Source organism: Melanerpes formicivorus, unplaced genomic scaffold (assembly GCF_026170545.1).
Source record: "Melanerpes formicivorus ecotype bairdi unplaced genomic scaffold, bMelFor1.0.p_v2 SCAF_36, whole genome shotgun sequence".
Taxonomy (NCBI): domain Eukaryota; kingdom Metazoa; phylum Chordata; class Aves; order Piciformes; family Picidae; genus Melanerpes; species Melanerpes formicivorus.
Window position 1 is genome coordinate 6,857,140 of NW_027142388.1, and position 27,680 is coordinate 6,884,819.

General features: G+C 41.6%; 1 protein-coding gene across 1 annotated transcript in view; it reads right to left on the reverse strand.

Annotated features, from left to right (window-relative positions):
• Positions 1 to 27,680, reverse strand: part of TMEM132C (transmembrane protein 132C) — a 220,660-nt gene that overhangs the window by 139,079 nt on the left and 53,901 nt on the right. The window contains exon 2 of the mRNA XM_068157429.1: positions 15,217 to 16,105. Coding sequence (XP_068013530.1) covers positions 15,217 to 16,105 — 889 coding nt within the window. The remainder of the gene's footprint in view (positions 1 to 15,216; positions 16,106 to 27,680) is intronic.

The window sequence follows — 27,680 nt, forward strand, 5'->3', positions numbered from 1 at the left end:
AAGCAAACCTCACTGATAAATGTGCCTGTTCACAGGGCTTTCACTAGCTGAGTTCAGAATGACAAATGAAAGACTTCAGATCCACTTTTTTGTTTTCAATAAAAAACTTGTTTAACAGTGTCATGAATATTCATGGTTTTGGCCCAGCTCCAGATTAAGTGAGAAAAGACAAATCAAACAAGAAAACAAAACAGTCCACTTGGCTCTACAAAAGGATGCATTGGATTTTGTGTGCTAAAGCATGCACTTCAAAAGAGATACAAATCAAACTTTGCTGTGGTTGTGCTCCAAGGGAAATAAATTCCCCCAACACCAAAAGCAGTCTTCTGGTATGCAAAACATAATAATGCTGGGTAGTAGCCTCTAACTGATCCAAAGTCCATATATTGGCGTCACAGGAGTGAAAAGGTTGAGGAGCTACTGGTTTGCAGCTGCTGCTTATGGTGGCAGTTTCTGGAGGCTCTTCAGCTGAAACAGGTGCAGTGCCTCTGGCAGTGCTGCAGAGTGGTCTGAAAGGTGCTGCCTGCATACCTCCAGTTCCTCTGCCCAGTGCAGAGTAGACAGGGTTATAAACTCTGCTTTCCTGGGGACAATCTGTCAGCTGTTTGTAGTGGCCTCAACCAGTCCTTGTATTTAAGTAGGTCAAGGACTGGATTTGCAGCTAAACCTTATGCAACAATAGGAGAGGGGGAAAAAAATGCCTAGCACAATTCTTTTTCTCCTAAGTCCTTGTACACTTTCACTGAAGGGTCACAACCCCTCTCAAAATGATCACCAGATCTGTTGAGGGTGGGTTCAGCACTACAGTCTCAGCATGCTGAGGGACATGAGACATGGAAAAGATCAGCGGAGTGACAAAAGACTGTTGTCTTATCTAGTGGCTCTAGGGACAGCATCTTACTGCATGGCTTACCACTTTAACCATCCCACAGTACCACTTACACCAAGGCAGTACACTTTTATATGTATTTATGTAATAAGTATGTAACATACTCTCTTCATTACAAGAAAGGATAAGAGAGAGAACTTGTCTAGAAGGCTATCTTTTTTAGAGAAGCCAGAGTCATTCTCATTGTTATTATTTTCAAGCCTGACTATGTGGAAATTTAATATACAAACACTGAAACTGTGATAACATTTTGTCCTCTCTCATCACATGCTGGAAAGATATTATTACTCCTCTACAAGACAGCCCAAGGAAAGATATTATTGCTCCTCTACAAGACAGCCCAAGCAGTGTCATATGGAAGTCTCACATCGTGTATCATCAGACAAGAGCAATTACAGTGCCCATCTCCATATTTCTTTCTCCAATGAGAATGCAAGGAGTGGAAGATGCAGATAAAGCAAAAGGGAAAAAAAAATAATAGGTTGCTTAAAGGGAAAGAAAAAGAAAGACTGGGCCAAATAGTTGGGTATTCATGTAATATAAATGTCAAGTTCTAGCACAATCAGCACTTACTCACATAAATTAACTCATATCAGAACATAAAGATTAATTGAAATGATCCCATTGATATCTGCACAAGAAGCATGCTAAGCTGAACACGAGAATTAAGGTTTAACTTAGGAAAAGCTGGAAAGCATCATCCCAAGTGCGGAAAAAAGCACACATTTTACAGCTGCTGTCTCCCAATCTCTGTTCCACATATCCACATCTGACAGTTACACTTCTGCAATGACATCATTCTTATGCCTGTAAGAAATCTGCTCTACATATATTTCATAGGAGGTTAGGGGTCCCAGCAAACTGCTGAGGACTTGTGATAAGTCTATCCCAAGCACACACAATAGGCTGTCAGTGAAGCCCACTTGCTACATCTGAGCATGGTCTGAGATAGCCTTCTGCACACATAGACCCACAGACATGATGGAGGAAGAGGATGAGCTGTCTCTTGCCCAAGCAGTAACTAAGAGAGCATTGTGGATTGACTGTGAGGGGGGAAACCAGAGGATACTGTAGTGGAAAGAATAACACAGTAACACTGGACTATGAACAAAAGGTTTATGGTGATAAAGAGGTGTGCCCAAGTTTTTAAGCACTTATCCACTAACTTCAGCTGGGCATCTGGATCCTCTCTTTCTAAAGTATTTGAAAACAGCATGAAGGCACAGCACTTCAGAACTCCTCCCCATCTGATAAGCATGATTATGCAGAGTTCTTTCCTCAGATGAGCAATCTGCACCCATAGAACATGCACCAAAATTGTTCACATAAATCTGACTTGATGATATAAGGATTTCCAGACTCAAACACTGCCAAGTCACATTTAATCATGGGTGACAATTAAGATGTTTACAATCAGGAATAAAGAGAAAGAAAACCAAAATCTATTAATCACATGAAGCTTTACCTACCAGGTCAGGAATGCTCATTTGGACTCTTACAACACTTCTCTAAGATTGTTTCAAGACTTAGAGAGCATACTAGAAAGATTTAAGAAGCATAATTGGTAAGATTTATGAATTCTCTAATAAGAATCAAGCCAGATTCCAATTTTCTCCAATATATCTATCTGGAATGAATTGCCACACGTGGCTCTTTTCTTCTGTGAATGATGAAGCTCCAAAATGGAACAGAGAACAGTTTACCTTTTTTTTTTTCCCTTCCAGACCATAAGAATATGTTCAGACTGAATATAACCTCAGTTTCTGGTTCTAATTTTTCTCCCTGTTTTACATTTGCAGCAAAGAGCAGTAAAAGATGAAAACAGCTACACACTGAAAACTTGAGCACATGTAAATTTCAAAGCAGCGACTGTGATTTTTAATGGCTACTTTTCTTTTGTTTGTAAAGACTCAATTACTACAAACCTTTCGCAATTCTCCCCTCTTCTTTCATGCTTCTGGCTCTGAATTAACCAAGTATTTGGCAAAAAGGCAAATCACAAAGCAAATGTAACTAGCCCGGAGAGTCCCTCAAGCACCCTTCAAACAATTATCATAGTAACATTCCTTATCCACAGAGACTTTTTTTGAGCAGAGAAGGATGCAAGGATGCTCGCTTGCTCTCGCCACAAATCTGTTAAATTCCCTCCTTGAGTAGCTAAGACTTAAATAAAAAGACGTAAGAGAAATGAGCAGCAGTGGGATACGTGGAGGCGGATATAATTAGCCAAACGACGAGACAATCATTGCCTTTCTGAACAATCAGAGCTTCCTAGCACAAGAAGTTCTTGACCATTTCCCATTCCCAGGAATCACTCTTACATCCAGCCGAGATCTAGCCATGACTCACTCTCATTTAGCGCTGTGAGAACAAGAGAGTTGTTGTGGCTCATTCTATTGAGCCTTCTTACCTAATATGCCTACTGTACAATGTGAGGCAAGGGAACCCCAAAAATGACGCCTTCTGCTATTAGCTTTACTACCATGGATGCAAGCAATGCTAGCCCCACATTAGAATAATCAGTAATACCTGAAAAGTAGCTAACTATATGATTCTTTTACATAAAAACTACTCTGCAGAAGTATCAGGAAAGTAATCCCTAATCTATCTAATCCCTATCAAATGGTTAAGCAATTAAACCCCTTTCAACAGTGTTTGCTGCAGTACAGAGCACATTCCCACCTGCAGGATCAAACAATGTTTCATAAAGCACGATCTTGGTCTCTTAAGTTACTGCAAGTGCTGTAACTTTGGCCACAGTGCACACAGTGAAGTGCAGGAATAGTTTCTTTTGCAGTACTGCGCCTTAGTTTCGATCCTGCAAACACTGCTATCCATGCATAACATTTTGAATGTCATCACTCCCTACAGAATGGTCTAGCAGACTAAGTTGTGCTTGATTTTAGTGCAAGGGTGTCTGGAGTCATTCCCTCATGGGAAATCCCTATACTAGTTAATAGAGATGAACCTAAGAGGGCTGTAAAGGTTTTTTAATAAGGTTCCATCTGAATCACTCTAAAAGCATGTAGAATAAAATACAGAACATGTTAAGCCTCTTCTTGTAGATTTTTTTTTCACTCTATGCCAGAAAAGATAATTGCTACATTTAGCAGATAATTGTGATAGGGAGCAGGGAGAACCCTAGAAAACTCTTTCAGAAAGACAATTTCCAACAGCATTTGCCCTTTCAAGAAGACTTGGGCCTAACTGCTCTCCCCAGTGTGTGGGCCAGAGGATGCTGGTGGTTAGGGTTGGGAGAAAATCCCCTCCCCTGTGAGGGAAGTACTATAAACTCTTCCTTCTGCATTTGCATCACTCCACACAGCTTCTAAGGAACTCCAATTTGAAGGGAACTGGCTAAGAGAAACTCTTGGAGTGGACTGAGGTTGCCACAGTTTCATACAGCTTTTCATGAGACACTTGGGTATTTTTAAGGCAGCAAAATAAAAGCATTAATAAAGGAAAAGAATTGCTACTCCCACCATTAGCATTCATAAAAAGGATAGGAGGGATTTTTGAACAACTGCCAAAAGTTCATGGGATCAATTCAACTTCAAAATGGGGCTGTTTAAGAGCGAAAACAAAGTTAGCATGCCTCATCTGCTATTAGATCCCATCTCCCTTAAGCACTTACCAACACCCAGGCAGGGACTGTATCCACCCTGAAGTATTTGAAATATAATTAAACACGGGTAGGAGTAAAAACAGCGTTGAAGTAGCTGACATAAAATTCTGCTTGTGTTGAAAGGCAAAGCCAGTTGTATACCAGAGCGGCAGACTTCCAGTTTATTGCTCTCTATCCATTACAATCATGACATATTTGCAGTTACGGCATCCATTAGGTGTACAGGATGAATAAAAAGAATATATTACAGTGTCTTTTATGTCAATGTTTACTTGGAGTAAGAAAAAAAACACCCATCTGTTACCATGGCAATGGACAAAGTACACATCACCTGAGATGCTATGAAAATTAAAGAATGCAAAGTACAGAGGACAGCACATACTTTAGTAACGTGAAGGGAGATGAGACAGTTTCTGAACAGCTACTCAGAACTTCTGTAAAGATCCTTCAAACACCAAAATTAAGCAGCCGTCACTGTCTGTAGCCAGCTGATAAAATCTTTGCTCAACTGTGTCAATATTTTTGCCAAGTGTTAACTACAAAAGCACTGTCTCAGGCAGATAAGAGAAAAATTCTTAAGCAGTAGCCTAGAGTCTTAGAAAATGGAGATTACACATCATCTTCAGGCTAGATTGCTGCTTGCAATACCCTTTTATGGGCTTTGAACAGGTTGACAGAAGATCCTAACACTTCACCAAAGTCACTGGGGAATTGCTTTGAAGCTCAATGTCACCTAGCACAGACCCTAGTGAACCTAGGCAGCAAGGCTGCTGTAAACTTGCTTCAGAGTTTATTGTGAAGCTGAACTCCTAAGGTTTGGAATCACCACTTTCACATGCCACCACCCGGGAAATCAAAGCCCAGTGTCAAGGATCCAAACCACTGGTTTGAATGCTGCCATGATGTCACCTGTAAGGCGGCTCAGCCCCACTGCCCCTACAGCTGACTCATCTAACACCACTTGCTCTCTGTTCTCTTCACAGTCTACTGAGTAGATAAATGAATTACAACGTCAACATCATGCTTTTGTTACCTGCTGTCTCAGAAAACACCACTACAATACATGGAAGCATACATTGGCCACTCTCATCATCATCCAACCAACAACACATGCATAAAAAAAGGTTTGGTCATTCCTTTCCACTGGAGAACTGTAATCAGGCTCCTATGTGAGACAAAGGCAGATGCTGCTGCTAACATGGCCCCTCATAAATGCCTCGGACCCTGAGGAATAAAAAGCAGCCTAAAGCCTGTGAATAGTCTCACTACTTTCAACAGGACTAAATTTGGGTATGTTCCTAAGTGACAGCCTCCTGCTGTGGGTTGGTGTTTACATAGGAAGAGCTCTCTATGCAATCAGAGCTTTTTCTAAGCTAGACATAACCTCAAGGAAAAAAATATTTTTGTTGCTAGTGTTGGTATTTCTACAACCTAATGAGACCAGGCACACCAAGTGACTCAGTGACTCCAGCAATTAGCATCACAGCAACTAGTTTTTCAAAAAGCTATAGCAAAGCTCAGAGCACTGAGGAGGCAGCCATGCAACCCGGAGGAAAATTGTTTCCTCAAGACAGGATCCACGTATGTCCAATATGCCAAATAGGGAGCTCCCTTAAGTTTGTCAGCAACATTTGTGCTTTAATGCTCACCTGTAGGGCTGAACTGCCTTCCCCAGCACTCTTTGGGCAAGTGAAAGACCGAGTGTGACTTTATGGTGCAGGACTACAGATGAAAGAGTGCCTGGTATACAAATTGCGATTCATGACCACAACTATTTGTGTGTGCTGTTTAACAGCTAATCAGAGAGGTTGAAGAACTGAGCTCTAGACTTTGGTGTGTAGGTACCACATACTCCCCTTAATGAGCCTGTCTCTCTTGTGCAAAGAGCTCAGTCTCATAGCACTTTGGAAATCAAGGCTTACATCTTAGTACCAGAGCCTGTAAGAAAAAGCAGATCTTTTTAAGCAGCGTGACAGCTGAGAATGCAGAGGGCTATGAAATGCTTCCTCCACAATTTCTGGTTTTTCTTTTCTTTCCTAAGATATGCACCATTTCTCAAGTTGTCTTTTCTCTAGTCTTGCTGATCTAAGCAGCAACATGAAAACCTAAAATGATGTTGTTGGAGATGATTAGGCTGTTAGTGCAAATTAACCCCCCGGCAGCTTTGCTAATAGAGACATTTTGTAACACACCAGGAACCAGACAAACAAACAGTAAAAGATGCTGAATTTCTTTATAACTCAGTCTCATCTAAACTATGAATTCATCAGGTTTTCTGTGCCCTGAAAATCTATAGAAATGCAAGTTCCTTTTCAAAAGAATACTGTACACAACAGCAGACACCTCTCTGCAGAGGCAGCATGTACAGGGCAGGGTGGGATTTCAAGGAAATACGGAGCACCCCAGTGGGGTCCCAAAGGAAATAGGGACAAAAATAGGAATTCAACACTCCATACATTATAGGAAAGCTCAGCATTCTGCAGAAATTAACCCTTAAGTGCAAAGTAGCACTTGCTATCATCCCCACTTCTGCTGGGGAAGTTTTAACTGTGAAGTGCCACAAGAACAAGTTATATGTGTATGTACTGTCATGAGTGAGGAGCAGCAGCCTGCCAAAACAGAAACTTCAATCACTCTGACAGTTTCTGTCTTGGATAATGAGCCCCACAAGCACCAATAAAACAACACAGATAAACCCATCAGATTTTACAGTTCTGTGATGCCAGGTACCTAGTCCTAGATTATTCCCCATATTTCCAGTCCATTCCAAATCCTGCTCCCTGCAAGGCTTGAGCTATAGCTTGCCAATGTCCCTCCCAGTAGCATCCCAGCAAGGCACTGCTGCTTTTACAGCTTTAACAGACACACTAGGTTTGAAAGCCTTGTCATGCAATTTTTCTTAGGGATACTCATTTCCATTCAGACCTACAGGCTCACACATTCGCTTACTTACAGTGGCCTTGGAACCCAACAGCTTGTCAGATAATCACATTGAGGATTCCCAGGAGATTCCCTAATGCATCAGATCACAGCCTTTTCCAGACAGCCAGAAAACATTATCTTGCTTCAAATAAAATCCACTCCCAATAGTATGAATTTTTCCTCCCTACTGCTGGTTTGGGAGGACTGGGGTTTATATGGTATGATCTTTTAATGAGCTACCATTGTTTCTAATTAGGCAAGTAACCAAGGATTTAATTAACTGTTGTAACTTGAGTCACACAAGTGGCTAATAGTCTAAACAGAAATTAAGTAGAGGTGCCTTATCTCATCTTTAAGCAGCCTTGCACATGCAGAGGCTTTTGCAAAGGTCGGGCAGAGACGATGCTAGCAAGCAGGAGACACACTGCACCTCCAAGCAGCCTCCCAAAACAGGACAAGAGGCAAAGGCACCAGAGTGAATTTAGCCACACACCCTACAGGGTACTTGGGGAAAAAAGGCAGGAACGACTTCACTAGTTTGTTAAGACTAAAGGAGATGGGAAGGAAAACTACTTACATGAGGGGGTTTTAACAAGATACTGCAATATGAGCATTCTGAAAGACATGCAGAGAAATTTGCCAAAAGTTAACCAAAACCTTCAGCTCCAGCACTTGATAGCTGACTGCTGATGCAATCGTTTTGTTCTCTTCTACTTATGATCCACCCCTATCAATTCCTTCTGCTTTTCCAGTCAACATACTAGGGAAAACTTTTATAGTTGGACTATATAAAGCTATTATACAAACTGTATATATAGCTTGGCTTTGTTAGTGCTTGGCTGATTGTATTCCATGTCTTAGATTGCATCTGGGAAAATGAAGGCATTACCAGGAAGGCTGACAGTCACTCGGAGATGGACCTGAATTTAGCTCAAAGAATCCACAGATTTCAAATGAACACACACTTTGGAAATGCCTCTCACAATACAAAGAACACCCCTACAAGCATTGCACCCTTGGTTTAGTTAATTCTTGTAAGACTTATGCATGATAGGAATTCCACTCTACAGGCAGCTGATCAGGGTGTTAAGGATGATGTTTTCAAAAGGGAGGCTATCATTTTTGATTCTCAGTGCTCAGTACTCTACAGGCTTCAACAGCACCCAACTTCACTGCACAGTTCCTGAACACAGCAGGGTCTAAGGTCTCTTCCTGGTTCCCTGGTTGCAAAGCCATGCTCCAGCGACTCTGTCACGGTCGATCAGCAAATGACTTCCAAAGTAAGGAACACAGATTCAGCCTTACAACAACAAATCCATAGCTTGTTCTCAGTACTGAAGAGCACACTGCATTGGAGACATCAGTAGAACTGTTCAGAAGGTTTCTGAAGCACTAATTCTTTTCAAAAGCCTTGAAAGAGCATCAGGGGAAGAGTGCCTGCCTGTCTTTTCCTAGTTACCTTTGATTTCAAGTTAATAATCAGGTTCTTTACAAAACTTTATGAAACCTGGTTCACTGCTACCACAGACTAACATGAGCTCTTTAGCTCTTCACTTGCTCTAGTGAGGAGCACCTTCTTACAATTTCTATTTAAACTACATCCCCACTAGCTTTCACATTGCTGAGAATGAGTCATCTGCTTGGAGGACTCAGCTGCTTCTGGTAGGACACTGATGTCCATGAAAAGTTCCTGCTGAGGGCTAATGAAATCAAACTGGGGCGCAATACCATCCTCAAAACATCATTAACACATTTTCCTTGTTGAAGAAGTATTCTCTGAGTCACAAATGTTTTTTTTAAAGCTATCTTGGGAAACATTTACCCTTTTGCTGTTAGCCTGTCATACTCTCTAGTAAATGACAATGGAAAGTACTTCAGCAGACTCTGTTCCCATTGCTTACTGAAGCAGAATGTAAAAAATGACAGCAGATGATTGCTATGAATTTTTAACCACACATTTACTTTGGAGAAATATTAACAAAGCACTTGCAAAGTGCTATTACACTTCGTTACTTGCAAAAACCACAATCCCCACAGTGTAACATCTTCTCTATGATTTAGTGTCGCCTGTATTATGTAACACACAGATGCCTCACGGGGATCAAGGATCGCTGTACTGAATGATGCACACAGAGCACAGCCCAGTCTCTTCCCTGCATTGTGCATAGTATAAACAAGCAATCTGAGAAGGTGAAGATGTAAGCAGGGGTAATATGATATGCCTAAGGTAACACTGGAAATCCTCAGCAGAAGCAGGAACAGGTCCAGAGGAGAGCCAGGAAAATGACTAAGGGGCTGGAGCACCTTTCCTACAAGGACAGGCTGAGGGAGCTGGAGTTGCTCAGCCTGGAGAAGACTCGACTCTGGAGAACCCTCAGAGCAGCCTTCCCTTACCTGAATGGGGCCTACAAGAAGTTTGGAGAGGGACTGTTTACAAAGGCCTGCAGTGATAGGATGAGGAGCAATGCTTTGAAATTAAAGAGGAGGAGATTTAGGTTGGATGTTAGGAACAAGCTCTTTACCATGAGGGTAGTGGTTGCCCAGGGAGGTAGTTTAGGACCCATCTTTGGAGATATTCAAGGTCAGGGTTGACAGGGTTCTGGGCAACCTGCTCTAACAGAGGATGTCCCAGCTCGCAGCAGGGGAATTGGACTAAATGACCTTTGTAGGCTCCTTACAACCGAAACCACTCTATGATTAGTGCACAACAAAGAACAGACCACTACCTTTCTTTCACTCAGCTGTTCCACAGTAAGTTAAAAATGTTTAAAATATGTATGTATTTAAATCACACTCTTCATTTAACAGTTGGAAATCAGCATTCCACTTACTGTAGAAAATAGATACTTGAGATAATATGTCCTGAGTTATGGGTTAACACATAGTGGACTCACCTCTGGGTTTGGTTTCATATGTTGTGGTTAACTTCAGCCTCAGTTAGTCATTACAGTGACTTCTGCAGCGATGACACCACCACCCCACAGCTTGAAAAACTGATAAACCAGCAATTAAGCACAGGTAAATTTCACAGTACTAAAGGTTACCTCATCATAAGGTAAAATTAAAATGTCAGTATCTAAAATTACATAGTCATTGCCTGAAAATGTTTCCCTTTTTCCTTTTTCTATATGGCAAGTAGAAATGCCGAGGGCAGTGCCAAGCACACACAGCTCCAAGTGCTTCACTCCCTAGGGAGGATCAAATAGGTCTTCCATGCAAAACAGGCATGTTTAGTGCTGGGGATTCACCTTTTCCACCACCAGTTCCTCCAAAATTATTTATGCCCAGATCACATTCTAGGCTTTGAGACAGTGAGCTTTACAAACAGCACACCAATGTTATGATCATAACTGTCTACTCTAGCTGTTCTGCAGGGCTACTCAGGATTTTTACCTCTTCTCAGAATTACCTAAAGCAGCACCGCTGTCAATACTCATTAGGAACTGACATATAAAGCTGCCTCAGCTGATGGGTTTAATAGCTTTCCTCACTACATTTATTCTTTATCCTTCATCCAATCTATAGATTTATTATCAGTGCTAATTACCCATTGTCTTAAGCTGATTTGTTTGCTGGACAAAGGTAATTCAGTAACACTCCACAAGTGCACTGTAGGGTAACACTGCAAAATCAGTAATAAGAAGCCTGAGGGGGAAAAAAGCCCTACTGTTTTTCACCTCTCTTCTCTACTCAGGGTAGTTAACAACTTCATCCTCTTTCCCTTTACTTATCCTGCTCAATGTCTCCTGTAAATTGGGTTAGCCGATGGTTCAGCACCTTCTAGAGTGAGTTAGAGATTAGCTACTGCCTAGCAGAGCAACATAAAACAAAACCACTTAGCACTCCCACACCTTTTTGCCTTGGCCCTTGCTGTACAGCGCTCTGCCAGATCAAATGTGGCACGTCATGCCATGGAAAACAGATGGAAAGATCCTATAATGGTGGAGTAGCTACAAAAGTATTTAGAGCTACAGAACAAACACAGCAATGCACACAAGCCAACCTTTTCAAAGCTGCCTAATGCATTCAACTCTCCAACTCCCCAGTACTACAAACAGAAATCATGCCCAGCTTCCTACTCACCTTTGAATATCTCAGCACACACATATAGCAACATGTCACTTTCTGAATGCTAACCCCACAAGAATACTTTATTGTTAGTATGGTTATGATTTCCCCCCTTATTTGGAGCCCACTGGGTGTGAGGGTAGTTCATAAAAGCATTCAAGAACAGGGTCTTGCCCTAAGGATTTTTGCTTTCTAACCCTTACAGACTGTACACCCGAAATTATGCCTCTGATTAGAAAAGCATGTGCACACACATGGTGAAGTGACAGTCAATTGTGGCAGGCCTGCTGAAGCCAGTGGTGTTTATTTGTAACAGCTCTGGGAAGTGCACAGAAGACCTAAATGCTAGTTTTCGCTTTTCTGTCCCATACTGATGCTACTTTTAATCTGCTCATAGTTTACCCAGCTGCCAGAGGTAACTACTGAGCAGTCATCACTAAGTGTAATTCTTCTCTCGCTGGGGAGCCCAGAAATCCTTCCCAATGGTAGCAATGCAGTGCAGTATTTTCTTCCCTTTTCTCTATTTCTTCAGTTCTTCTATCAAGCTATTCCCATTTTTGCTATCATTGATAATGTATGGCAAACTTGAAACTCCTTCGATCAGAGGATGTCAAAATCTTTTAGGAACAGACTGCAACAGGCTTCCCACCCCAACTGCTGACCAACTCTTTGCATTTTCTACATTGCATATAGATAACACCTGTAAAGATGTACAGAGGTGACACAGAACGACAGGAACAGGTCTGTTAACACAACCTATATCCTATAACCTATCAGTACTGTTTGAACTGCTCTCACAATAGCTCTGTGCCGACTAGCTGCAAGAAAGGAAGACCTGTGTTTATTCACACAGTGCTCCTACTGTGTTAATGTACTTTCCTGCATAATTCCTTTGAGTCCCTGTCATATCAGTCATTCTCCTTGACTTTACTGGTGTTCTCAGGCTGATAAATTTATAGATACTGTAATAGGATTCTGAATTAAGACACAATTTAAGAACACAGTTTCAATTGCAATGATTTGTGGATATGAGGTCATTTAGACCAGTCTACTTTCCTCTTGCCAGGGTGGATTTGTAGCTATTATTTCTCCCTGCCTCCACCCCCCTCCCCCCCCACCAAAGCAATGATCACATGCTGTTTGCTTCAGCACTGGATGCTGCAATACTGCAACGAGTAATATACAAGAGGCAGAAAATAAACAAATGCACTATGCCTGGGGATAATGTGTGGTGTGGTTTTCTTTAGGATGATTAAATGTGAATGCATGTCATAGGATGTAGGGATTGCTCTGCTGGGAACCCATGAGTCTGAGAGCATACAGCCCGCTGTCTAACCAGGCAAATGGCCATGGAGAAGGTTAAAGAAGCCCTTAGGCAGACCCAGCATATGCACTGCCTACTCCATGGCTGCTGTATTCACCTGGCTTTTTTCGCCTGTGAGATACAGGAACCCCACAGATTCCTGGGTCAAATTCTATACTCTTTCATCCCCAGGATGTTTCACTGAAGACATCACATTTTCATCACAGAACCAGTAACCTCAGCTTGGCTTTTCCAACCTTTTGCTTTCCCTTTGCCACCAACCTGTGCAGCCAACAGAACAAGCCACCCATGATTCATGGGATAGTGCCACATGATTGTCACCAGTGGATATCAACTGTCCCTTCCTAATGCAGAGTCAGAAAAAGTTTAAAACCATTCTCTTTTCCTTTACACAGAATTACCCTCCTGTACATACTAAGAAAAGCTTCCATCTGAAGCCCTAACAACAGCACACATCAACATCTTTGGTAGATACAAGAGACTGACATGCCTGGAAGACAAAGTTTCCAAAACCAAAACTGCTTTGGAGCCTCACATTGATTTTTGTACCCTTAGTGGTGGAAAGAAGGAAGCACACTGAACAGTGTTGATTTTTAGAATGTGACTAAGCTCTGTACTACATCCCAAGACATTGACCACCTGCCCAACCCCACTGGAAGAAAGCAAGTGTAATTAAAAAACACTCCTTGGTTTCTTTACCCTCTTGTCTTCTTGTGTTTGGTTAAAAATACTATTTTTTATTTATTTATTGCAAATCCTCTGCTCACCAGAAGGATGTTTCAGCAACAGAACACAGCCTGGGCTCTGCATTTGTGATAACAGAGAATAACTGATATACCAACAAATGTCAGACTATTCACTTCAAAGAAACCAGTCACCTCTTCTTAAAACCAAACCAAATCCATTCTGTCCATAACAGCAAGTCACACAGGCAACTACTGACGTCCCACATTATCATCTCTATCTTTTGCACCTCTCAGCTTTCAAATGACAGCCCTGCCTAGGCAGTCAGATTCGTTTCTGAGCAAAGAAATACACCACCAGATTTCAACAAGCTTGTTTATCTTCAATCACTTTTCAGGAAAATAAAGGCTGTGACACAGCCCTTCAAAGGGTGATCCCCCCCCTCACCCATCAGCCTCTCAAATACCCAGTTCACTGCCTTTGGATTTCTTCTTTCACTGCAGATATGCTTGTTATGGAGAAAGTATTCTGTTTCTACTGCTTTGTGGAAAAGGATTTTCAATAAAAGATAAGCAAAAACATCAGAGAAGACTTCTATAATGGCGGTCTCTCTCATAAACAGGTGTCTGGGAGATTATCTCACCAACTTAACCAAAGCTGCAAACATCAGAACAATTCTGGGATGTCTAAAATCCCCCTTTTTTAAAGTAAAAGCCTTTTATCTGCCAAGCGACACTTCCTGTTCTAAAGGCTATTCTCCTGGGTAGTTGTCAACTATGTATTAATCTAATTCATATAAGCCTTAGAAATAAATACTTTCATGTGCAGAATCTTTTGGGAAATGCTGATTCCCTGAGGTTTTAAAGAGCAATTGTTGCTTATCACCGTGAAAATGTCCCTTGAATTTTAAGCCCAGTAACAAGTTAAAAAAGAAGAAAAGGGGGAAAAAAAAAAAGAGATACATCAAATATTTCACTCATTAACAAGTTTCCCAGTCTTTTTTATCCTCCAAGGATTTTCATCTGATCAGTAGGGAAGCTGCTAAAGGAGGAAATAAAAAGACAGCAATCTGACCCAGTAAAGCAGTTCTTGTGTTCCCAGGTCCTATATTCGCTGCTCCTGTCCAAAATAACGGCACTCACTTCTAACAGTCCCTTCCAATCCCGACCAATATCAAACATCTTAGGCCTTATTTTAAGAGGTAGACCTTCTGGCAAAGACAATCGCTACTTAACTACCAGCAGACAGTTAAACCCCTCCCTCAGGAGCTCACATAACAAAACCACTCTGTGTGGGAGAGACAAAGCACTGCCAGACCACTTTTAAAAAAGCAGGTAATTGAAGTTTTGCTAAGTTTAAACTCCATGCAATAAAAACCTGATTTTAAAAGGCCTGTAAAGCAGAGATTTTCTTTCTGGTTCCTTACTGTTTGTCATTGCACAGAAATGGCCCAGCTAAAGCAGCAAACTGCCATTTTGTTCATTGTTGCATAATGTGGGCATGGGATAAATGGTATGGCAGACATGTTAAAAGCCTCCTAGCTTCCAATCCTATTCACATCTTTCAAGGAGGAAAAGAATGTATCTTAGTGCCTAGGAACAACCTTCAGCGTGGATTAACTTCAAATTGGTTGAGATTCATCCCATGTCCCCAACATCTTTGTGTGCTACCACGTCAGAAGCATACATAAACAACCTGCCATACCTGAGTATGAACTGATCCACTGTAGAGTTGTTGGCAATGGTCACATAAACATTCACAACCTCTCCTTGTTTGACAGGCTTCGAGGGCAGCCAGACAACAATATTGCTATCCAGCCGTAGCTCCGTTAGTCGAGAAGTCTCCTGGCCTCGATAGAGGCTGACAGATCCAATCCTCTGTAAGTGGGACATGGTTTCATCCACGCCATCTTTTCCTGGCCGGATAGCATTTCCCTTCCTTATATCCTCCGCAGTACACTCTCCCTTCTCATCTCCTGCTTGAATGGTATAGTAAAGCTCCACAGGGCTCCCTTCAAACTGATCCGCTGACTTCTTACGGCCCGTGACAACCGTGGGGGGGTTAAACCAGCTTGGCAGGAGCTCCAGCTCTGCCACACACAGCCCCAGATCCCCTTTCAGCCTGCAGCTGCCTCTGACTTCCCGTGTCTCTCGGAAGGCAAACACCCGCAGGCAGGGTAGCCGTTCCGTGGTGCTGTAGTCATCCCAGTCCCGGCCCACAATGTAGAACAGGACCTGGACTTTGGGCTTGCTCAAGTAAATCTTGTTGCTCATTATGTAGGCCTGAAGCTTCCAGTTATAAGTAAACTTGCTGGAAGATCCAAAAAAGTTGGAAGTTAACATTAGGTCCTGGGGCACAACTTGTTCCACAGAGAAAGGTCCATAGCTGGCATTTAATATGGGTGGTCTCTTGGCTTTATATGGGAAGAATGACTCCACTCTGGACTGCAAACTGGAATTTCTCATAAAGTCCTGGTTGGCTTCCTTGAGAAAGAAAGTTGTCTCAGCACTGAAGATCCGATAGCTCACAGGTAGGTATGTTGGTAATGAAGAAAATCTCTGATTATTGTCTGAGACCCCTCGACAGTCCGTCACTAATAAAAGAAAAAGGTGATGCAAGTTAGAGCAAAGCTGCTTGTAGTTCCCAAAGGACATTAGCTACAGCTTTAGTGGAGCTACCTTTTAAGTTAAGGAAACGCATCATTTCATGCAAAAAAAGTACAGCTACCTGTTCAGATATAACTAATTCTTCTTTATGTTACATTCACAAAAGAAAAACAACCAACCACATAAACTCCCAGGCTTTAATGCTCCTTTGCATCTAATTATGAGAACTGTTTTATGACACAGATGATGTACAAATGGAGATCTTCACCATTATGAGGTATTTGTACCTATAGAGGAAGAAGGTTCACATGGAGATGCTTCCCCAACCAGCCATTCCCCATGGCTGAATAGAAATGCTTCATTGCCTCACTAATATGCAACACATCTATAAAATACTCCTTGAATACTTTTGTCTAGCATCTGGATGAGAAATAAATAGGTTACCTGTCACTCCTACACAACATCTCACCTCCCTAACACAAGTTCAAGCAAAGCTTGCATAACTATGCACACACAATTCTCTTAAGGATTGGCAACAAATCAAAGTCAAAGCCTTCCAAAAGCAATTCCATAAGTAAACACATGCTCACCTTCTACACACTTTTTCTATTCTATTTAATATTTATTCACCTATTTTATTTCATTTTCTGCTTACAACACCACCCCCTTCTAAACTTTCTGCCCACCGAGAAACTTCCCTCCTGCCTTTCTCAGTTTTCTGCTCAGTTACAGCATGCACAAGGTACTCGATATGTCTGTCTGGCCCACTGAATCACAGCCCCTGAAGGACTGCTAATCACTGCTCCTGCAGGACACTGGCCAAGAGATCAAAGGTAGTTTTTCTACAGCCAGACAGAAACTGCTTTTCTAAGAGCTGACACACCCCCCATTTCCCTCTCTTCTTCCATCAAGAAACCTTGCTTCCATGCTACTGTTTCTAGCACTGTGGTCTGCATCTCTCTAATTTCAAAGTGACAGTACCTCAGCTTTCTAAGTTATTTAAAAGCAGATGCACATCACAGGCTAGAAATACTTCAACAACTATTAATATATAAGATGCAGGCAGAGAAATCAATATATACTGGCTGATCTCAAAGTTCCAGCTGAATATTAGATCCCTTTTGACTTAAGTATTATTTTCCCGTTATACAGATTAACAACAAATGTTGCCAAAAGATAAAATGACCTTAATTAAGGTAGGTAACAACGGACACCAGTTAAAATACATGTGGATTACATAGTACTACTCACACCCCCTCTTCCTAACACCCTGTAAAGATTAACTATAGGTACAGAATGTAAATTAATGATGCTGCATCTAGTGTTAAACTGCATTTAGCATTTAAAAGCGCACCTTGCCCTCAGACATATGTCAGTTTCCCCGTCTTGGGGGAATTCCATCAGCCAGGACTTAAAAGTTCTGTGTAAGTTTGATTCTAAAGCAGAAAAGCAATGATATGGACTGTGCATAATATGCAGGAATACCTAGAGATCTCTCAAAAGCCCTACAGAGACAGACTCTCATCAGCTTTTTCACAAAGGGCTGCAGCTTGAGGATTTGCAAATAATAGCTGCACTCTCCTTCTAGCATATCTGGCTGCTAGCATGCTAATTACCTAGCCAAACTCCATTAAATGTTTTCAAGTAATAACTATTCAATATTTATCATTATACCAAATGACTACTGCTGACAGACTACATCACTACAGTCCTGTTGTGTGTGCACATCACTAGTGCACTGGCACCACTGGTGCCACCTCAGAGACGGCTTTGGAAAGCAGGTGTGAGGCAATTAAGGAAAAAGGAAAGAAACAAACATGGAGGAGAGGGAAAACAGAACTCTCAGAGGATGGCAGCCATAAATTTGAAATAAGAAATGAAGATGTGCTCACTCATGTTTAATTCATGGATAGCAGAATTAGTTCTCCTAACTGAGCAAACTGCCAGGAGTGGACAAAAATAAGTAACCAACTAAAAAATTAAAAGGCAAAAAGAGAAAAAGGTAAGAAGCCTCTCAAGAGAAACACCAGCATGTAGGGAGCCAGCACAACATCCTCTCTGTCACCTACATTCACATTTAAAACACAACATCAGATTAGCACTGTTACAATCCTGCAATTCTCCAGTCATTTGCATCCATTATGCTTGAAAGGAATCTACAAATGCCACCTCCTGAACTGACCGATTGCCCCTTAACTGACTCCAAATATGAATCTCTTCGAGCTACATTCAAAATTGCTGTAACACTTACACAAAGAATGCAAAGAAGATCCACTCTGGACCATGGACTTTCTGAGAAAACAGCAAAGCTATGTATTTCTTCTGGTCTGGGAGGAGAACAGGAGCCTGATTTACTGAAACAGCAGTAGTTTGGTCTAATTTTCCTTTCTGAATACTTTCATCTGACCTGGATGAGACTGCTGAGGTTTGGTCAGCTTCCTGCAGCCCTTCCAAAGAGCAATCATTGACATTGACATGATGGATACCAGTATTCCTTCTTAAAAACTTGGCTTGCTACACAAGAGGTCATCTTCTTCCTGGTCAGTTTGGCTACCGTATGTGATTTGACAAATCATTAGCATTTCTTTATTAGGTATCTCCTTGTCTCAGGCCAAGGGCCAAGAGTCCAGGACAGCTTGCTCTAGTTAAAGAAAGCACAGAAGCACTCCTCTGAACATAAGCAGTATCTGACTTCAGCACGCAGGTACATTTTACTGAAGTGTTTCCAAGACTAGAGGTACTCTGGGTTTGGCATCATTGCTGCTGAGGGAAAGAGAACTGCAAAGAACAGAAATAAACTCAGCAGGCTGCAGAGACAAATGAAGTCCTGTGATTTCAAAGGGCTGTTGATCAGGATCTTCCCTTGAAACTCAACAGCTGTTTTTCTGCAATTCCCAGGACTTCACGTAGCACGTTGTCCTCAGACAGACTGTGGTCTCATTTTTGCAGGCACCCCATTTATCCCAGATCAATCACATGGCTGAGGTATGTAAGACTTGGCCCAATACTAAGAGGAGAAGCTAGGCAACTTTTTGCTTTAATAAGCTGAAAGCAAACAGCGAAACTTCTGTGGTCAGACTGACAGCAAAAAGAAGAAAAAGCTTCGCTTTTTTATTCTAGTCTGAAGACTTCCACCCACTTTCATGCCTCAGATAATGGAGTGCTCTATTTCTATACTGATGGCTGTACTTTAGACAATTTATTTAAGCACTTCAAGCCTTTTACTGATAAAAGTGATAGTTAAAATTGTCCATTTTATTTTAGAATCCAAATCATGTGCATCAGCAACTACAGACCATCATTTAAGTGATTTGTTCTATACTCTTCATCTCTACCCAGTAACCTTCACGTCCTGGTATAATTAATTACCAGTGTTTTCAGAGAACATTTTTGTATGCTTGATCAGCTCAGCTACAAAGTTTTTTAATCTATCAGAGAATCTATTTAAGCAAGATGCCAAGGCTTTTCTGAGTTTCATGGCACAGGTTATTATTTTAAATAATCTTTAAACATAAGATTACTTTGCCTACCTGAAAAATAAATGGACTGCCTGTTAAGGGGAAAAAAAAAAGGAAAAAGAGGAAGAAGAAAAAAAGCAGTCATGCCCATCAGGGATTTCAGATACTCTGCAAAGTATTTCTCCATTTTAACCACTGAAAAACCCTTCCAGAAGTTTATGTTAAAGCAAGGTGCAAATTGAAGCATTTTACGCCTATGACAGGGATATGGGAGCAGCATTCCACTGCCACTGCAGCCCTGAAGCGGGCCCAGTTCTATCAGCAAATTGGAACTGGGGCTCTGTGTCAGCAGTGCTATGAGCTCATTTATGCAAACAGAACTTACACCATGAAAGATGAACTTTCTCAAACTGTTTAAGTGTGTAAGGGAAAGGTGTAATTATCCTGAGAAAACGCTGGATGCTTCATCTAAGAGTCCTGATCCTTAAAATGTTTGTTAGCTTTCCAGTTGGGTTCAGAAAAATGAAACTACCATTGCATGAGGGCTTTACAAGCTGAAATGGAAATGAAGAGTATGAGTAAAGGTGAGAACAGAAATGACAGAAATGAAGACTTTTCCTGCATTGGAGACTAACTGATTACAGCAGACCTGACTTGCAAGTAGGCAGCAAGTGCTTTACCCTTCTGTGTTATCAAACAAGAGTTACAACTTGCCCAGAGATGAAGTCCAGCATGGAAAAGATTAAGAACCATCAAACAAAGCCAGTATTAGCCAAGAACAAAAGTTAAGGCTTACAAGTAATTACTCCTCCTTTGTAACAGCCTGCTGACTTTTTAATCCTTCTTCTGGCATCATATGCCTCTGCAGCACTTCATCTGAACCCAAACCGACATCTGTTAAGCACATCACTGGCTCAAGTGTGACAGACCAGCTCAAATTCCTGTAACCTAGCAAGTTCAGTTTTGGAGCTGGATATGAAGTGATGAATTCTTATCTGCATCATTATTTTTTCTTGGATTCCTGTGTAAGAGGAATTTTCTTCAGGGGTACTGCATATGGAGCTGGAGCCCTGGGTGCTGGATTCGCTGGAACAGTCATAAAAGCTTAACATTTTTATACCCATTCTTTTACGAGGCTGGTTTGAAACAACTTTCCTTTGGACTGGGAATTAAGGGTTTAGATTGTGGGTGGGAGGTTACTGGCCAGTGGCCATGTGTCTTCACTGACTGATGTTTGATGAGCCACCATGCCTTCAAGGAAACCATCTGCCTGTCCCCTCAGCCAGAAGGCTCCTAGCCAAAGAAAGTCAGTGAGAAGCAGAAGACATCTGTCTATGCAAAGGAAGAGTAACGTGAGAAGCTTTATCCACACGTTATACGACCCTCTAAAAAGCACTCTTTACCACTCTTCCAGGTGGTAAAGGAAAGTGCTATGCTGGATCTTGTCTTCATCAACAAGGAGGGGCTGGTGAATGATGTGAAACTTAAGGACAGCCTTGACTGTAGCATCCATGAAACAACAGAATTTAAGATCCTCAGTGCATCAAAGAGTGGAAAGCAAGCTCACTGCTCTGGATTTCAGGACAGCAGACTTCATCCTCTTCAGGGATCTGCTTGGCAAAAGTGTCACAGAGGAGAGGAGAGAAGGGCCCAAGAAAGCTGGTCAGTATTCAAGGACCATCTTCTCCAAGCCCAGGAGCAGTGAATCCCAAGAAGGAAGAAGCAAGAGTGACAGGAGGCTGGGATGGATGAAGAAGGTGCTCCTAGACAGACTTAGTCAAAAAAAGTAGTCTATAAGCAGGATTAATGACACAACAGACGGATGCATATCAAGCACAAGCAGCTGTTTCACAATTTATAGCCCAGTCACAAACAGGAAAGGGAATCTTTAAAGTCTAATTTGGAAAAACAAGGAAAGCTTTGGAAGTGCATTTCTGATGTACAGTTTTCTTAATCTTCCAGTGACAGCCCACAAGCTCCAGTTTTTGATGACTGCTGCTCTATGTACCTCACCCTTTGACTGCAGGTATTCCCAAACATCCTTTTATTGCAAACCTATCTTCTCTCTTGCCCCTAATTCATATAACTGAGACATGTTAGTCAAAGGCTGCCTGACATTCAGCACTGAAATCTATAAACTGTTTTCTCAGACTGGTTGATGACCTTAAAAGTCTGTAAAACAACAGTGTATATGCAAAGGTCAGTGAAGGTTCCAGAAATCACTCCTGTTGACATTACTGACTGTCTGTACTGCTGAGGCCAGCTGACATATTTAAGCTCATTTGCTGTTTAGAACCAAAGCTAAATATCTGGAACTCAAATTCCTGCTAATGAAAGCTTTTCTTGAGAGATAAGTGTTGGAAACCTTCTATATAGACACCATTCAGGTACACTCAGGCTTTCTTCCTCTTGCCAGAAGCTGCAAATGTCAGTGTCCTGTGAGCAACATACAGCAGGTAAAATGTCATATGATGGCCTTTCGTTCCAATGCTGTTTGCCTCATTGTTGTAAACTCCATGGATTCTGCATTCATTCATTGTGTCAGCACCAGAAGTCTAAAGCAAATAACACTTAAGCTGATTCATTCTGATAGCTATAGAGAAGAGGAGGATTTAGGACACCAGAGTTTGTTCCCAGCTCTATCAAAAACACATTAGCCATAGGAAACCTCTGCAACCAAGCTTCTCCAGCAATGAAATGAGAGAAGCCATAGCTAAGTTTGATTGTATTATGATTAAGAAACACATTGATTTTATCAGATAAAAGACTAGGTAAAACACAGGCATTTCTTGAGTGATTTTTCCACTCCTGTCTTTAAAGTAGGCAAAAGCAGCCCAGTGGAAGTCAGAAAGCATGGAATAAAGAACATGGTCAGGTGGGGTTTTTTTTAACCTCACCAGTAACTTTTCAGAGATCTGGAATGTTTATATCCTGGTGAAGACACTGCTGAAGAGGTCTAATTGTCATGGTAGTGCACCCACATGAAAGACAGGTCTCTGCAGAGGATGTCTCCATTTTAGTCCTACAACTCCATCTTAGTCCTACAAGATGGTTCACAAAAACCCCCACAAAAATTTTAAGTCTTAGTCAGAATGTCAGAACAATCAATCAGTTACATAAATATCATAAATAGAAAAAAAACTAATTACTGAAGTGTAATAAAAATGGGGATATGTGAGCTACAAACACCAACAAATGGTTCTTGCCTTGGCAGTATATCAGTTCCTTGCCCTGTGTCCCTTTCTCTAGTTTTTAATAGCACTGTGCTTTCCTCTGCTGTTTAAGTCTTTGTTAGATGCTGATAGGCACTCACTCCTCTGTTTAGACATTAAATTGCTTTACACAGGCTCCTTGTTTAAAAAGAGATTAGGGTCCTAGAGCCTGAATGGTGCAATTTGCTCAGCACTCTCCACTGTCACAAAAAATCAACAAGAACCAAGAGTACAAAGCCCTGCGTGAGTAGTGCTCAGATCCATGCAGGACGGAGCTTTCAACCGCATAGGTGTAGGAAGAGGACACAGAGGACTCAATGCACGAATTACAAAGCCTTTCCCAACCAGTAATAAAAAAAGGGAGAATAATTTTTGTTGTAAATGGGTACATTTTTAGAAGCCAATTAAAAATAAAGCCAACCAGTGACACAAACAACAGGACTCTGTATTACATTAGTGCCAAAAGGCCCACACTGAGATCCAGTCCCCACTGTGCTCTGCACTGCACAAATACAAGGGATATCACTCAAAGAGCTAGGTGTAACTTGGCACTGAAATATGCCAAGGCTGAAAATGGAAGAAAAGGATTTCATACCATCAGATCTGGACTCAGCTTTTCCTGGGGTTAATAATGTACTTTTGGCATACATCTTGACATGTTCAGAACTGGCATCTCATGTTTCAGGGCCTGTACTTTCCTGGACTCTACCATGAAATAAACCATTCCCAGACCTATCATTCCACCTCAGCAGTTAAATATACAACAGATGGAAGAATTTTTTTCCCATCATCTAGATAAGGAACAGTCAAGTGTAACTAAATTGAGTTTTCTGAGAGTTTGTATCAAAGCTAAGCACAGAAGTCAGACATTTTTAGACTCATCTGACATAGTGACCCACTGATCTATTCCTTTCATTCCCAAACATCTTTTACACATCAATTGATAACAAGCATGTCAGAAGCTTTCTTTCTGTCCCCCTCTTCTCCCCTAAATTGCTGTTGGGCAATTTAGACCTGCTCCTGCAAACAGTCAACAATTTAGTGAAAGCAAATAGGAACACTCTGCAGCAATAGGATTTCCTGACCTGTGCAGATTTGGTTGCCACATCTGGGAAAAACCTGTTTTCAAGATCATGGATTTAAAATACACCAGGAAGTTTTACACCAGTGGAATGCTAAAATAAGGTTTCAGCTTTATGTGGCCTGTTCTTTAACATAAGCATCCTGTGTTTTAAAGGTGATCCAAGTTATCTTTAGGCAAAATAATGTACCAACTGTCACACGGATTCTCTGACAACTTGCTCACATGGGTGACAGCTTTCCATGCTCCAACAGACTACACTTTGGCCCCCCTTAGGAGCTTGCAACAGAGCAAAACCCCTCCTGGATAGCAGTTTCATTTCTTCAACAGCACTTTGCATAGGCCTGTCATCATAATGAGAACGTTTACACAAGAGCACTGATAACTGACTGAAGGGGTATGTGACCTGGATTAGTCGTAGTTTTAAACAAATGTCTTCAATAAACCTTTCAGCTTCCTATCTTACGGTCTTGAGAGAGTTTTACCTTTTAGAAGAAGAAAAACATTATTAGCAAAACTATCTCCACTGCCCTGCTCAGTACCTGTTGTCCAATCCCTTCTTTTGTTTGCAGATTCTTGACCCAAATAAAGGCAAAGCTCAAGCCTGGTAGTAGACCTCTCAAGGTACCTTTCAGTGTTTAAGATCTACACACAGACTCACACAAAAGATTTTGATGACTGCCTAAGGTAGTGTCACACCACATGGCAATTGTGCTGGTTAGCTGTCTGGGAGATAGAACACAGACCACAGAACATAGTGCAGTAACACAGATAAACCCAAGCAGCTGCATGTGGCACATGAAGCAGGAGGCAGTGCTGTTACACCACACGTGTCAGGTGAAGGCATCAGGGTAGGACAGTCTAAGAAGATAATAGTAAGACTCAGACTGAATTAACATATGAAACTTGACAAGACAAGGTAGCAAATGCTTCCAAGATTAGACTCTAGTCTGTCAGCTTGTCTGAGAAGTAACTAAGAACCTCCATCTCTGTGCTATACTAGAGGAATGGTCCTGGCCCCAAAGATTTTTTCCTGTTTGCTTTGTGGGAAAAAATATAACAAACAATTAAATTATTAATGATATAAAAATTTAAGAGTGAAGAGAGCTATCCTCCTTCTCTCTCTCTCTCCCCTCTTTCTCCACAAGAAATTTGGATGTGATGCATGCATATTTTTAATACCTGTACGTATTAAATACTGGCATGCATGCTGTGACTTAAAACATGCCAGAATATCCCAATATCCTGCCTACAACTCTGCTAATCATCTCCATTTCAAAAATGCAATGAGGATTTATGAGGAGATTAATTGAAAAGTGAGGCCGAGGGGGTGGGGGATAGCCTTGCCCATTCAGGAAATGAACTCAGTGTCACCTTTAACCTCCAAGTAATTCTTTGTCAGGAGCACAAAGCAACTCATCATACCAGAACAGCAGCAGGACAGAAACCAAGCGGAAATCTATCTGGTTAAACACCTTCTTTCCCAGGGATTAATTAAAAGCGGTGGTTAGAGCACTGGTGTTACTGTGGTCATAGCACCTCTAAGGGTTGGTTTTAAGGTGACAGCTCCTAAAATGTGACCTACATGCTGCTTCTAACAGAGCAAAGGCCAGTGGATACCAGGATGAGCAGTTGCCTCTCAAAGCCCAAACTGCTGTTTCTCTCAAGTCAAAAGCCTTGTGGCAGCACCCCAGCTCTCCACAGTAGTAACTGGATCTGCTTAGTGACTACTGAGAGGCAAAACAGGGAGGAAAGAGTCCTTAAGCCCCAGTCCCCACAGCAGTTGAACTTCAGCCAATCTGTGATCTCTTCTGTCCACTTTGCCTACAAAAAAGGAGTGGGTGAAGAAAGGACAGAAGAAAGAGCATGCGAGCAATTGTGTTAGTACTGGCTATGGGGAAGTCAAAAACACAAGAGTGAGAACGAGATGCAGAGGAAGGAATCCTCCAGGAGGTGCACAAGCACACCTGACAGAATGCTAAACTATAGTGAGAAAATTCAGAAAAACTATGTACAGGTGTTTTTAATTGTGTATTTATTCTGGTTTTATTGTTTAAGGTAGACTTTAGAAGGGGACTTCTGTCTGTTTGCTCTAATAGTCTTACTGTCTAGAAAGGGTCAAACTAAAACACACCACCTGTGCCATATCTGATGAAAGTGTCTAGAAAGAAGACATCTGGCAATTCAAGTTTTGGAGTGAGACTAAGTTCTTCTTTCCAAGACAAAGTTTGATACAAAGGCATACATTTAGAAGCCAAAACAAAGGCATGCCTAAGATGAAGATACTTACAAATAGCAGGATCAAGTGTACAAAGCAGAGCAACAGTCAGGTAAATCTTCAAGAAGAACTGATGGAGTATGTTAATGAAAGAAACAAAGTTTGCCTACACATCTCTGAAGAGTAAATCTGTATTTTCTGGGGTTAGTAGGAAACAGAATCCTTGTCTAAGAATCCCACCTTACTCTTGCTTCTCAAGTGTCCTTAAAGTCACTGGCAATGACAAATGATGATGATGGATGCAAGTTTGTTATGCTGAGCACCACAAAATTGCATAGAGCAAATGACTTGTACCCTCTTTCTAAGAGGTTGAATGTGTCATGCTTCTAATGTGCTGTTACTCAAGAATCAGTGAGACCTCCCTGCAGATCAATGAACTAGAGCTTTGCTATACATTTTGCGAGGACTATTTTTGTCCTTTCCTAATATAACCTCCCAAACCTTTCTCCTCCCCCATGTCCCTGCCACATATCCCTGATTCACACAGCTAAAAAACACAGAGTGCCTCCTACAATTTTTTCCAACAGGTGCAGTCCTTAAAGATAAAATTAATTTTTCCCTTTCTTTGAAAATTATCTTCATTCAGCCTGGCTCCTAAGGGAAATTAATGAGTGCTCACTGAATATGTTTACATAAGATCTCCTCAGGATTTATGCTGTTAAGCATTAGGAGTGTTTTAATCTGCCCTCTGAGGGACAGAGAGGCTGACATGACTGGCTAAATATGTCTCAATACAACAAATGCTGTCCACTCTCTCCTGGCAGCATTGCCAACTCTAACACATCACTGGCTTTGCAGCAGGCAACCATCATGGCTCTTCTGTCAAAGAGACCAGCAGCAGAGGATGGGGTTACACTTGCATAAAAGCTGCTCATTTCAACAGAGGTGTTCAGGGCTCACTCAAAACTCAAGAGGCTTCGAGACCCTGGCTTTGAGCACATCTCTCCCTAGAGCTGGCCCCTGAGCCACCATCCATGGCTGTCCCCACTGCCAACAGCAGTGACTCTCCACGCTAACACATGGGAGGGAAGCCTGTGGCACTCCTACGGTAAGACACAAGCCTGTCACATGCTTGTGCACACTCACATTCATTTTCTGACACTGACCTACCTATGCTGGACTGCAACTGCTTGTTCCCAGGCAGTGTTTCTCAAAAATCTTTCTGACACAGGAATTTCATCAGTGAATTCAAGTTCCTAGCAGACTCCACAACATGCTGTCAGATACAGGCTCCTTTGGAGTCAGAAAGTGTCTTTTGTTAGTTCCTATTTTACATAAAAGAAATAGCATAGTTCTTTATGTAGCAACAATAGTATGTATCATCAGAGTGAAATATGTACTTGTGCATGTGTGAGCATTCATGCAATATATACCTTGTGCACACACATCAATACAACTCATTTCTACATGATAAACTACAAACCCAGCTCTTGAACTCTCAAACTGACTGCTCACATCTTGTCTGAGCAAGGAAAAAGCCAGATCTTCTCCCTGCTGCAACTTCACTGAAGCCAGATGTCTTACATCAGAAGT